Source organism: Falco naumanni, chromosome 9, assembly GCF_017639655.2.
Source record: "Falco naumanni isolate bFalNau1 chromosome 9, bFalNau1.pat, whole genome shotgun sequence".
In the NCBI taxonomy this organism is placed as follows: Eukaryota; Metazoa; Chordata; class Aves; order Falconiformes; family Falconidae; genus Falco; species Falco naumanni.
The window spans coordinates 37,726,516-37,739,127 of NC_054062.1; the positions used below are offsets into that span (position 1 = coordinate 37,726,516).

Sequence of the window (12,612 nt, forward strand, 5' to 3'; positions counted from 1 at the left end):
CAGCTCGTTACACCAGCTCCGGAACACACACAGCATGTAAGCACCTGAGTCTGCAGAATCTCAGCCCCAGCCCATTGGAGTGTTCTGTTACACAAAACAGCTCTAGTTAGAAAACAAGAACTTCTCTGCTGCTTCTAACAGCTCCATCAGAAAAGCTTGTTAGGTAACTAATATGCTGCTTTTTCTCCACTGTCTCACGAGTTTCTTATTGTAGTGTTTGTAGAGTAACTTCCAGATGGTTACAGTGGTTACTAGTAGCTTGACTACTGCTGAAGCCTGAGGTTGATAATTCAAAGTTGTCTTGTCTTTGTCAGTGCTATACTGCTTGCTTTTTGGCAGTGACTTGGACTGCTCTCTGTACATCTGATATAATTCATAACTGGCACACTAGGAGCTCCCAGGGTGGCAGCACACCATGTGCTGATTGCCGTTGGGGATCTGGTTGTCTGGAGGGTTTCTTTTAATTTTCTGAAGTCTATAAAGGGGCAGTTGCTTCCATCAGAAGTTCTTCTTATCCAGGTTTGGGAAAATATGGCTGAGTGTGTTGAAGTAATACCTGCGTTAGGTAGATGGGTTGCTTTTTGAAACGGTGGTAAGGTTCTTTCTTTGCCCACAGGAGCCTCTATAAGAGGAGGAAGCCCAAGGTTATGCTTAGACCAAGCTGGGTTGTCTTCAGGTGTGTATGTTTTACATTAAGAATTACTTCTGTGACTCCAAGGGGAGCATCTGAAATACTTTTATGCTGCTGTTATGCTTTAATGTGAGAGTCCAGTGCCGGAGTCTGGTCAGCCAGGAAGCGACAGGCACGAGTGAGTGGTGGCTGATTTGCCTACAGCTGAGAGAACCTGTTCCCCTTTTCCACCTGCCGAATCCCACACATCTACATTGCATCTGCCCCATTTGGAGCCCCAGCGAGTAGAAAGAAACCTGTTTTCTTACAGTGATGATGCAGAATGTTTCACTGGTGGTCGGTCGCACTCTAGAGCAATTCACACAGAAGTTATGAGTTTTGGTACTTAAGTATGTTTGTATGTTTCATATAATAAGAGCAGATGATTCACAATGTCTTCTGATAAACCTATGAAAAGCAGAATGTAAGAATCAGTTATGCATTTCCAGCACGTACCACTGATTCTACAAGGCAATGTGTTGGATATCAAAGCAACCGTTTCTCTTTGTGATACTTACCTTTGTTTCTGGTGATACTTCAGTATCAAACATCAGTACATGCAGTAAGTGCAGGTACGTGCTTTTGCTGTATTTAAGAAAGGTGGATGCATGCAGTGCCTTATCTATTGCCCATCTCAGTTGGATGGTGCTCTAGGAAGAATATGCTGGAGAAGTTCTAAAGTACTTTTTGGCATTCAAGTCTGTGGAAATGTTTCCTGGATCATTCCTGAATTTTACTGGGAAATGGTTATTAAATTTCTTTTTGGAAAAAGCAGTTTGTATTTGTGAATATATTGCTGCAGAGAGAAAGAAGAAAGCAGAAGTAAACCTGATTCATTCTTTCTTGTTCTCCAAGTAACCAAACCACACAAAAATGGCAATAAATTACATTTTTTAATCCTATCCTTTTATGTTCCCTGAGAATATTAAAATAGCATTGGTAAATTTTTAATGTTTGAAAAACATTAATGCATTATTTTAACCTTACAGGTTCTGGCTTTTATGAACAAATGTCAAACCAAACTTTATACTGAGGTGTTAGCAAGTTGTAAATGTGCCTTTTACATTAAAAGGGATTGTAGGTATTTTAATTAAAAGTTTCCAAAGAACAGTTTTCCCTAAATGTTCACAGTCCTATGTAGACAGTTAATCTTCCTCATATATTACTGTCTCCAGTTCGTACTAATAGTGCAAATCTTGCTTATGACTTGAATGAAAACTTAATTTATTGTCATAAGGTGGATGTATTTTGTGAGCTAGCAGACCCAGCTCCCAGCTGTGGTGCTGGTTCAGCATGTGAACTCTGTCACTACCCAGTGATTTCCCATCCGTCCTGTTTATGGCACAGGGTCACTTATTTCTCCCTGTTCAGTACAGAACTCTCAAGATACTAATTTTATGGGGAAGTCCAGGGTTTACCACAGAATTAATAATATGCAAATCACAATTTTTTTACCTTTTTATTCTGTTTTTCACTTCATTCAGAAGGCAGTAAGCTGGAAATATCCTGTTAGCGCAATGGTGTGTGTGCTGCAAGTTAGGGGTAAAGAAACCAGCTTTATCCAGCTCGGCTTTGTGGTTGCCCAGGGAAGGTCAGAGGTGGAGAGCTGCTCAAGAACCCCGTGCAGCTTTGTGGCAAAAACGTGAGACACCCTTGGCAAAGGCTGTAACACATGCAGGGCTGCGCTGCGGCCAGTCTGCTGGATAGCCTGGGCCTGTCCTGACCAAGGGAACGGAGCATCACGGGCCTTTCTCGGGAGCCCAGACCTGTGGCCAGCCCCGCAGCGGTCAGCAGCGGTGCCGCGAGGGAGCTGTTGTCATCTCCTGCCTGTGAGCTCCTGCCGGAGCTCTGTTGCCTTCTGGTTTTCTGAAAGATGTGATGTGTGTCTTGTGGTTAGTAGTCAGGAGGGCTGGATACTCGTGACTGCGATGACTTGGCTTAGGCATTACTTTCTGAAGGACACAAGGCAGTCTGTCTCTCTAAGACGCTTAGTTACAGTTAGGACCAGTCAGCCGACGCTTGCCACTCTGGCAGTCTGGATGATCTTGAATTAAACAACAATTGACCAGATTAGAATGTGTTTAATTGTAATTAATTTATTTATTTTAATTTTTTAATTACTTAATTAATTTTAATTAATTATTTTATCTTGGTGGTGCATTGATCTCTCCTTTCTGGGATCTTAGCAAATGTCTGCTGGGGCCTCAGTTTTACTCTTACATGACCTTGAATAGAGCAAGTTTGAGATTAAAGGCTGTTTGCCTCAGTTATGAGGAAGACCAGTGTATTAGTGGCTTGCCACTTTGCTATTTACTAGATAACTTTTCAGTTTGAAGAGGCCTTGTTTCTAGAGATGACAGATGTGTTGCGGTTTATAGAAGTTACAAACTTGGAGCAGGAGCATTTATCTTGCATTAAATTTATGCTCACAGCAGTACCCATATTGTATGCAGCTATCTTTAGAAACAGTCTTGCTGGATATATCTGTACCCTCCGTGAAATGTAGGAAGCAGCAGTACTGAGGAGGTATTTCATTATTTAAAAGGTGAATGTTAAGGTTCACTGCTGCTGCTCTATACATTACACAAACTGCAGACACAACACATTTGTGCTAAATTAAAGAATAATAGAAGTGAGATAGACATGGTATTGCTGAGCTTATCCTGCTGACAAATCTGTAGCAATAAGATGCTTCCTCAAAATATCCCTTTTCCTCAATTTTTCTTAAGAGTTTCAATTCAACTTTTTTTTCTTCTTTTCTTTTTTTTTCCCATGAGAGACCCAAGAGCTTGAAAACTGCTTTGTAACATCCCATCCCATTTTATAAATAATTAAGTTGCCCCAAGTTAGAAATGCCCTGAAACAAGTATTCAAGCATTTATCTGCCTTAGGCTACTAGCTCTGACAAGAGTTAGGCAGTGGTTTAGTGGATGAACTGTCAACTTTAATCCTCGTACTTACCATTTATAAAGCAAGTTTATTTAGTGAAGTACTTTTTTTCTTAAAACCTTTAAAAGCCTGCAAATACTGTCATGCTTACTCTGATTTAAGCCACTGTCCTATTCTACACTTTGCTGACCTTCTTTTCATTGTAATGTTTAGTTTTGCTTATATTGTAAAGTGGTCATTCTGCAGTAATTTGCCCTTCTGACGGGTTATTTATTAAAGATGTTAGAGAATTGCTGTGCAAAGTGCATTGCAAAGGAGACCACTTCAGTATCTAAAATGGTGCAGCAAAGGTATTTTTCCGTGACATGTTCAGAAGTGATCTGTGTCTGCCTGCATGGCTGTTCTTAAGTTTTGCATAATTCCTTCATAATTCCTAAGCACCAAATGATCTTTGAGTTGCAATTTAGGTATCCAGTCAGCAGAATTATTTCTTGAGCAATGACAGCCTGTGAATAACTACTGCAAAAGTAGAGAATGGCAATCCCTACCTCTCTTAGTGCTCTGTTCATACGTGCAGGGATCCTCAGCATAGACGGGCAGTGCTTCCTAGGTATGTGGCTTTGTGTTCCCATGCTTTTGTGGTGAGATATGTAGCTTCTATCAAACCTCTGCACAAATAGTATGTATTCTGACATCTAGGTGTCAGCACATTTTTTGAAGCGTAGAGTGAAGTAGCTTTAAGCTGGAGTGATGAAAATAGGTGAAGCTGCAGCATGTTTGTTGGGTTTTAATTGCATGTTTTCCTGTTGCCTTTCTAGGTCTGATGTAGTTGTTCTGTGCTTTTCAATTGCTAATCCTAATTCCCTGAATCATGTGAAAACGATGTGGTACCAAGAAATCAAGCACTTCTGTCCTCGCACACCTGTCATCCTGGTGGGCTGCCAACTAGATCTCCGCTATGCAGATCTTGAGGCTGTTAACAGAGCCAGACGGCCTTTGGCAAGGTAAAGTTTAAACAAACAAAAAAAAAATCACCTAAACTTGTTTGAGTGCCTGAGCACTGTGATAATATAGAGATAATAAGGATTACTGGAGGTTTTTGTATGTCTCTCTCCATCTGAACATGTGGATCATGTCCTGCCCTGTCACTACTGTCAGGTACTGTTTTAAATGGAGAGATTCTACTCCAGTTTTCTGCTTTCAAGATTTTGGGGGTTTGGGGTTTTTTTTGTAAATGTAATCCTAAATTATGGCAGAAAATAAAGTGGTTTCAAGTTAAAGTATTTAAAGTTCTGAGATTAAAAGAGAGTTTGGGATCATTCTGGAGAAGCTTTGTTTTTCCCAGATTCAAAAGGCAAGTATTCACATGTTTGTGGGCAAAGCAGTCCCACAATTACCTGCTAATTTCTTCCTTTTATGTGAGTTACAATGAGACCAGATTCACAGAAATAATATCCATGATCGTGTAATTAAAGACTGTATTGTAACAAATTTCCATAAAGGGATTGAATTAATATTTCATGGGCTCTTAGAAAACTTTGCATTGCATTGCATTTAGATTCTTGACTCGGCAGTATAATTTCTGTAGGTTTGTTTGTTTATTAAACATTTGTTCATTGTGAGGGTGGGGTGAGCTTTTTTGGTTGACTCTTTAGGAGGAAATATTTTTTCGAAACTCAAGATTCTTCTTCTTCCCTAATCCTCCTTTCTGATTTCACCATTAATGAAGTTTGAATCGGTACTCTGCGTGTCTAGCACAGAGACCTGAACTGATTATTAACTGGTGACTAAAGCAAGCTGTTGTCTGGAGCGTGTTACGTCTGTGCCAGCTTGTGTCTGCCCAATATGGCATGCTCAGAGAACACAGTGTTGGGTCATGTCTTCTGGTGGGATGATTTTTTGTTGGGAAGATGGATCCAAGCCCAGGCTTTTTGCTGTTTTGTTTACCCTACATCATGTACTAGACTGCTCTGAAAATTCGTGAGTTCCCACATAATGCTTCTACAGCCAAAACAGGCCTATCTCTTAAAGTGTGTGTGCAGTTACACTTTTGTCGTAGGCTACTGTGATTTTCCTTTAAAAGCATAATAAGCTTAATAAATATTTCTCATTTCATATTTAGCTGTATTTGTGGAGTTTCCATGTCATGAGGATTTCCATTTGAGTTTAAGTGATGGAGACAAAGAGAGACATTGGCAGAATATCTGTGTAGAAAGGAATGTTAGGAGGTTTTTTAAATAATGAAAGTTCTTGAACATCCTGTCATCTTTTTTTACTGTAAAACTCCCATTAAGAGAGAGAAGGCTTGCTCCATTTTGTGCAAATGATTTCTATGTATTTTTAGTAACATTGCAAAGACGCCACCAAACTTAAACAAAATTACAAGTGTGTGCTATTCTAAAACTCTCTGAAGTCATGGTTGTAGATTTCCAAAGGGCTTTGTGGGCTTAATTTTATATTTTGTTTCATTTGAATGGTAATTACTCAGAATTGGTGCCGAGACGTTTTGTAAAATTCCATGCTTTCTGGAGTAACTTTGTGATGATTGCTCTGTGTGAGAAGGTTTATTTTTTGTTTAACTCTAGGCCTATAAAGAGAGGAGACATTTTGCCGCCAGAAAGAGGCAGAGAGGTTGCCAAGGAACTTGGGATACCATACTATGAAACCAGTGTATTTGACCAGTTTGGGATTAAAGATGTGTTTGACAATGCAATTAGAGCTGCCCTGATCTCCAGAAGACACCTGCAGTTCTGGAAATCTCATTTGAAGAAGGTCCAAAAACCATTGCTTCAGGCTCCATTCCTACCTCCAAAAGCCCCTCCTCCGGTTATCAAAATTCCTGAGTGTCCTGTACCGAGCATGAATGAAGCTGGATATTTATTGGACAGCCCGCTGTGTGCAGATGTTATGTTTGTTCTGCAGGAGCAGGACTACATTTTTGCTCACAAGATTTACCTAGCTACCTCCTCTTCAAAGTTTTATGACCTTTTCTTAATGGAATGTGAGGAAAGTCCAGACTTGGATGAAACACAGTGTAATAAAGAAAATACAAATGAGGATGTTCTGACAAGTCACCTTGAGACAAATGGTGACAGTGATGAGACATCCTTGAACTCTGCTGATGTTAAAATCCCCCCACCAGAAAGTACGGACTCTTTAAACACGCTAGAACCTGAATCTGGTGAAACAAATTCTGCAGCAAGAACTCTGTCATCCTGGGGTAAGGGGTTTGTTAGTGTGCATAAGGAAATGCAAGTGAATCCTGTCTCAAATAGGATGTGTCCTGTAACTGTGGTAAAAATGGATTCATCTGTGCAGGCCGGACCTTTTAAAACTGTTTTGCAGTTTTTATACACAGGGCAACTGGATGAAAATGAAAAAGATCTCACAAGACTGGCTCAGATTGCTGAAATCTTGGAAGTATTTGATTTGCGAATGATGGTGGAGAATATTATGAATAAAGAAGCCTTCATGAATCAAGAGATTACTAAAGCATTTCATGTCAGAAAAGCTAATCGGATAAAAGAGTGCCTTTGCAAAGGGACATTTTCTGGTAAGTAAATACATGCTGTAATGGGAAAAGCACTAATTCTTTTCTCATTCATGTTACTGTTGCTTCACAGACTTCAAAAACTGACATCTTACATTGTTCTTAAAGGAGGGGTGAGGCCAGAATTATAGTGTTCCTCAGGCAGACTGTTCCAACCTGGGACTCTGCAGTTTAATTTCTCAAAATGTACACACAAGCTTTTGAATAAGTGACCCCATTTTCCAAAGTGTTGAATGTCCAATCTCCCTCTTTTAAGTGAGGCTTTCTATTTAACTATATAAAATGCTAGCCTTATCTTCCAGGGGGTGGGTCATGGGAAGTGAAAGAATAGTTGGTTAATAGTGAATATACATTCCTGAGACAGTTTCAATTCAGTGCAGACTTGCAGCATGCCTGTTTCTTTGTTACCATGGCAGATGTGACATTTAAATTGGATGACGGAACCATAAATGCCCACAAGCCACTGCTGATCTGTAGCTGTGAATGGATGTCTGCTATGTTTGGAGGATCGTTTATTGAAAGCTTGAACAGTGAGGTATTTGCCCAGTTTTGTCCATTTGGGTTATAATTTCTGATGGATTTAGGGTGATGGAAGCATCATTCTATATCTACTTGAAAGGTTGCAATAATCCCTGGAACGATTCTTTATTCTTCCTGTGCAGACCTGGGATGCTTTTCTTCTTAAGGCATTACATTAGGATGTCTAGGAGGATAACATATCTTCTGCAAGGCATGAGACTTCCTCCAATGCTGGAACATGTGTTTAAACCTGAAATCCTTTAAGATATTAAATATGAAGGGGAAAAATTATGAACCTGTGAATTACTTTAAAATAAGTTTTAAAGTTGTGTGAATACATATTCATAGGTTCTCTAGTGCATCATCTTGTCCTCTTAAGTAAAGCAGGTATGAAGTACAGTGTAAAAGATCTCAGTGCTTTGAATTAAGATTTTGCAGCAGAAGCTTTGTATTTCCAGGTGGTCTGTTTTTCAAATTCTAAACACTCTGCTAGTATTTTTTTCTTGTGTTTTACCTGTACCCAGGGTTAGATTTTTGTTTTGATTTTCTTGTTCCTTTCCATACTTACAGGTCTTGCTCATATGAAGAGTTCAAGTTTTTTGTGTTTGATATTCTGAAGATTGTGTTCTACTTAGATTTTTCTTGCTTCTTCTAATACAGCTGTAAACATATTTCCTTTCCCAGAGGCGTGCTTAACAAGTGGTTCATTAAAAATACATAGTTTGACTCTAGTAAGCAACATTTGGCAATGAAGAACATACATTTTTTTTCTACCAGCCTATTTTTAATGATTGACTTAACAATCTTAGCTCATCTTTCCAATTTAAAATATTTAGCTTCCATTTTGTAGATTTTAAAGCATTCAGTAATGCTTTTGGAAGTTTTAGAATATACGTAGATATGAATCAAATGGTCTCCTTTGATTGGTGTACAAAAATTAAAAACATCTACTTTTTACTTGTTACTTTTTCTATATTTGCAAAAAAATCACTGAATTTACTGTTCTCTGTGCTAACAAAAATATATTAATAAAGAATGAGTTTCATGATTAGTTCCTCTTAATTGGAGAGCTGAGCTGTTTCCCAAGTGCTATGCATAAGAGGTTCATGCTTTAGCGCTAACAGATCTGGGTTTGAATTCCACCCATCCAGGCAGAGCTGAAAGAAAAGTTCCCAAGCCCCCGACGGCTAACCACCAGCTGTGTGACGATTAATTCCCTTCTAGCAGGAAGTACATGCTGACTGCTTCCAAGCAATCAGATTAAGTTGCATGTACATTTAATTCCTTATCATAATTTTGTTACTATTTTTCTGCTCTGCCATTTTTTTACTGTAAGTTCTTCAGAATACCACAGTGCATTCTTCATTGCCAGCATCTCTTTTTGAGTTATGAAGACGTGCGTTACAAACTACTGATTAATGGGATCAACTAGCTTGCATATTGGAAGCAGATTTACCTGCCGCAACCTTGAGCCCTGCAAGAACTGGTTTTACCCTGTTCTTTGGAGGAGTGATGCTGTGTTCAAACTGTAGTTGAGATGCTGCAGTGATAGGTTACAGTGAGGCTTTCTAACTCTCCTTCCTCTTCTTTTAGGCTTCCCTGCAGTGAAATGGAGCTAGGGTTGTGCTGACAAAAAATTAGATAGCTTTGGTCCTAATGTTGGTAGCTTCATTACATGGTGGTTACAGTAATTACACGTGTGGCACAAATGGTTTAAGTTTTCTTTGCCTCATTTCTTTAGTTCTCAGTCCCTTCTCAACCATCTTTTACTTGGATAATTTGGTTGTTTATAAACAGACCGAGAGGGGTGGGGGTTTTGTTATCCTTTGGTTATTCTCAGAATCCCCAGAATATCCCTTGCCAGGAGCAGATAGATTACATTCCACAAGAAGTCTGCCAGCAGAGGTTTGGCATGGAAGATGCTCAGTGGCTTTTATGTATCCCACATAACCGTCCATTTGCAGGCTAGAAAGCATTGAGCAGATTCACTGTTTGACGTGGATCCAATTCCAGCAACTTTGTACTGAGTTGCTTGTATATAAACTGGCAAAGGATCCGACTCTGGAGGTATGGTTACCTGTTGGCAGCTTCTTGAACTTTAATGAAAAACTTCTTGTTTGAAAAAAGTTTTCCCAGTATTTCTAAAATGACTTAAAGAGAAAAAAGGACAATCCAGCAAAGTGACAGAAGTGAAATACCGCCTCTATATGAGAAATCCTGAATTATCAGAGACACTTTTCTTACATATCTTTTCCAGGTGGTTCTTCCCAATATAAACAAGACTTCCATGCAAGCGGTTTTAGATTACTTGTATACCAAACAACTGACCTCCAGTCAGGAACTGGACACACTTGAGTTAATTGCATTGGCAAATCGGTTTTGCCTTCCTCACCTGGTTGCGCTAGCAGGTAAGAATTTGCGGCATTGTCCAATGCAGTGTCTTCTGCAATGGCTGAAACATGTTTTAGTGGTTTTGGAACACATGGGATTTTCTCAAGTGTCATGGAAAATAAATATATTTATTTTCTGAAAGGGATATTGTAATAGAAATTGATATTTTTACTTAGAAAAATGTGTTTGCCTTTTTCTTGCCTTTTTCAGTTTTGTGCTAAACCAGCTCAGAACATTGAAGGAAGCTCTGCTTTAAAAACAGAGTAAACCTGCTCTTTAGCATTGACAATAATGTCTGTGTCTTGTAATAGCCATTCTGTTGTTGTTAATTTACATGAAAACAGGATGGACCCCAGATTTCCATTTCATAATGAATTAAGTGCTCCATTATACATTTCTATTCAAAGAGAGTAACTAAGCTAATTCAAAACTGATCTAGACCGTCATGTCTTTTAGAAATGCTGTTTGGATCCCTTTTCACTGCCTAGAAGGGAATTGGATATTTTGGTTTATAAACGGGAGATTCAACCCTCGTTTCAGGAAGACATAAGTTACATATTTAGAGAAAAAATACAGGATAAGGTGCTACTTAGTTGTAAAAATCCATACATACCCCAGACCTCTGGGTTTCATTTTTTTTGTTTATTTGTGTGTTTCTTTCTGTGTATGCAACTTGGCATTGTTTTGAAGACATGGCCAAGGCCAAAACTCAAGAGACAGATGAAGCAAAGCTACATGTATTTATATTACAACACTTAGGCAAAATTTGATCACAGACCATATCCTAGCTCTCCTTCTCCTGTGCATCTGGCCCGTGTACCTTGTCTTCACTGGTTCTGACAGACCAAATCTTTATTGCCTGATTTTATACACACATTTTAACTAAAGTCTTGGGTATTTTTTTAAATATTGCAACATAAACGTACATACAGTATTAAGAATATTTCATTCTACTTAATTCGTGCTGAAATAATTTCGGGTCCAAAGGTTACTACCAACAACCAAACCCAGTAGAATTAAATCAGCTGACAGCATTTCCCCAAAAAACACTCAAACCTCTTAAGTTTCTAGGAAATGGTTATAGGAAAGGGTTAAAGATTCTTAAACTGAAATGACTTTGGGGGAGCTGGTCAGCATTCATCTGGATCCCTAGAAATTACTAATCTAAGAATCTGAAGGGGACCTGAAGTGAATTTTTTTGTATCAGTGCTGTGGGTATACTTGTTAATAAATCCACAATGCAATGGCGCCTAAAACCTTGGCTACTGCTTTTGCATTACCCAAGAGAGACAGCTGATCCATATTTCTAATTTATATTGAATATTACACTCATACATTCTGCCAGAAAGGGACTAGTGGCTGCTGAAATGTGTCCTTCTATATGTGATTATTAACTGCAGGGTCACTTTCTGTAAGAAAGAGATAAGAATTGTGTGTGAAACCAGAAATAAGTAGTTTGGCTTGAGGCAAAGGGGCAAATCCTCATATGGACTGTGCTCCACTGGAGCAAGACAGTATATATCTGTAATGCAGAATCTCCAGCCACAACTCTACAGGCCAGAATTTGACTTTCCCAAATATGAAGTTTCTCAAGATACCTGGGTGAATGTGACACTTGCACAATACTAGAATTAACATTAGGAGGAGGGAGAACATGCCACCTTCATTCTTTGTTACCTGTGTATGATCTGACCTTGAAATGTGACCATTTCCTGCGTGAGTCATAAGTTTTCTCCTCTAACAGAACAGCATGCAGTACAAGAGCTGACAAAAGCCTCCATGAGCGGTGTTGCAATAGATGGAGAAGTACTATCCTATCTAGAATTGGCACAGGTCAGTGTGCACTGGTTTTTAAAGATATTCTGGTCAGCTACAGGACTCGCTTTCAGCACCTTAGTGGTTCTGAGCATTGCTTCTAAGTGGCTCAAAGTCTGCAGTTCTGAGAGTGACTGACAAGAAAACCTGGTTTTATCTTCTATTTTAAAGCAGGTTTGTTTCTGTTAGTTCAAAGGTGAAGCATCTATTTAATCTCGGAGAAGTTGCCTTTCAAATATATATTTTAGTTTTTCTTGATTGTGGAGTTTTCATGGCCATGCTTCAGTAACATGAAATGCAATGTAATGAAGCTGTTCAGCTTTGTAATGGTGACCGATTCTTGGGTTCCTTTCAATTCAGTTCTTGTAGGTATATTTAGACCTGTATTGCAAAGGCAACGTTTTTTATATGCTTCGACTGGCTAATAAGAGCCAGTCATCTGATAGTTCGGAGTGAGTACAAATCCTACTGCTTTATGTTCAAACATATTTCAGTCATTTTTGAGTCCATGAACCATGAAAAGAGAGAGCCCCCAGCTCACAGGTAAACTGCACACCTCTATTTTCCAAAAGGAGTGATACAGCAGTCTCCCAGATACAGAAGTACAAATTAAAGGGTTTTTTTTTAATTTATTTTATTATTCTTGATTTCACACTAATGATGAGTCTGGCCTGCAGCTTGGCTTGTAGTCTCAGGTTTAAGTAGCACTGAAATACAGCACAAGTTGGCCACCATGCAAGATATCCTGCAGCTGGCTTTAAAGTGCCTCTCTTGCAAA

The 12,612-nt window shown here is 39.0% G+C and overlaps 1 protein-coding gene across 2 annotated transcripts in view; it reads left to right on the forward strand.

The window, feature by feature from the left end:
- The window catches only part of RHOBTB1 (Rho related BTB domain containing 1), a 54,530-nt gene that overhangs the window by 38,328 nt on the left and 3,590 nt on the right, over window positions 1–12,612 (forward strand). For both annotated transcript variants that reach the window (XM_040606410.1, XM_040606411.1), the window contains 5 exons: window positions 4,378–4,563; window positions 6,145–7,112; window positions 7,526–7,644; window positions 9,886–10,036; window positions 11,764–11,852. In XM_040606410.1, coding sequence (XP_040462344.1) covers window positions 4,378–4,563; window positions 6,145–7,112; window positions 7,526–7,644; window positions 9,886–10,036; window positions 11,764–11,852 — 1,513 coding nt within the window. The remainder of the gene's footprint in view (window positions 1–4,377; window positions 4,564–6,144; window positions 7,113–7,525; window positions 7,645–9,885; window positions 10,037–11,763; window positions 11,853–12,612) is intronic.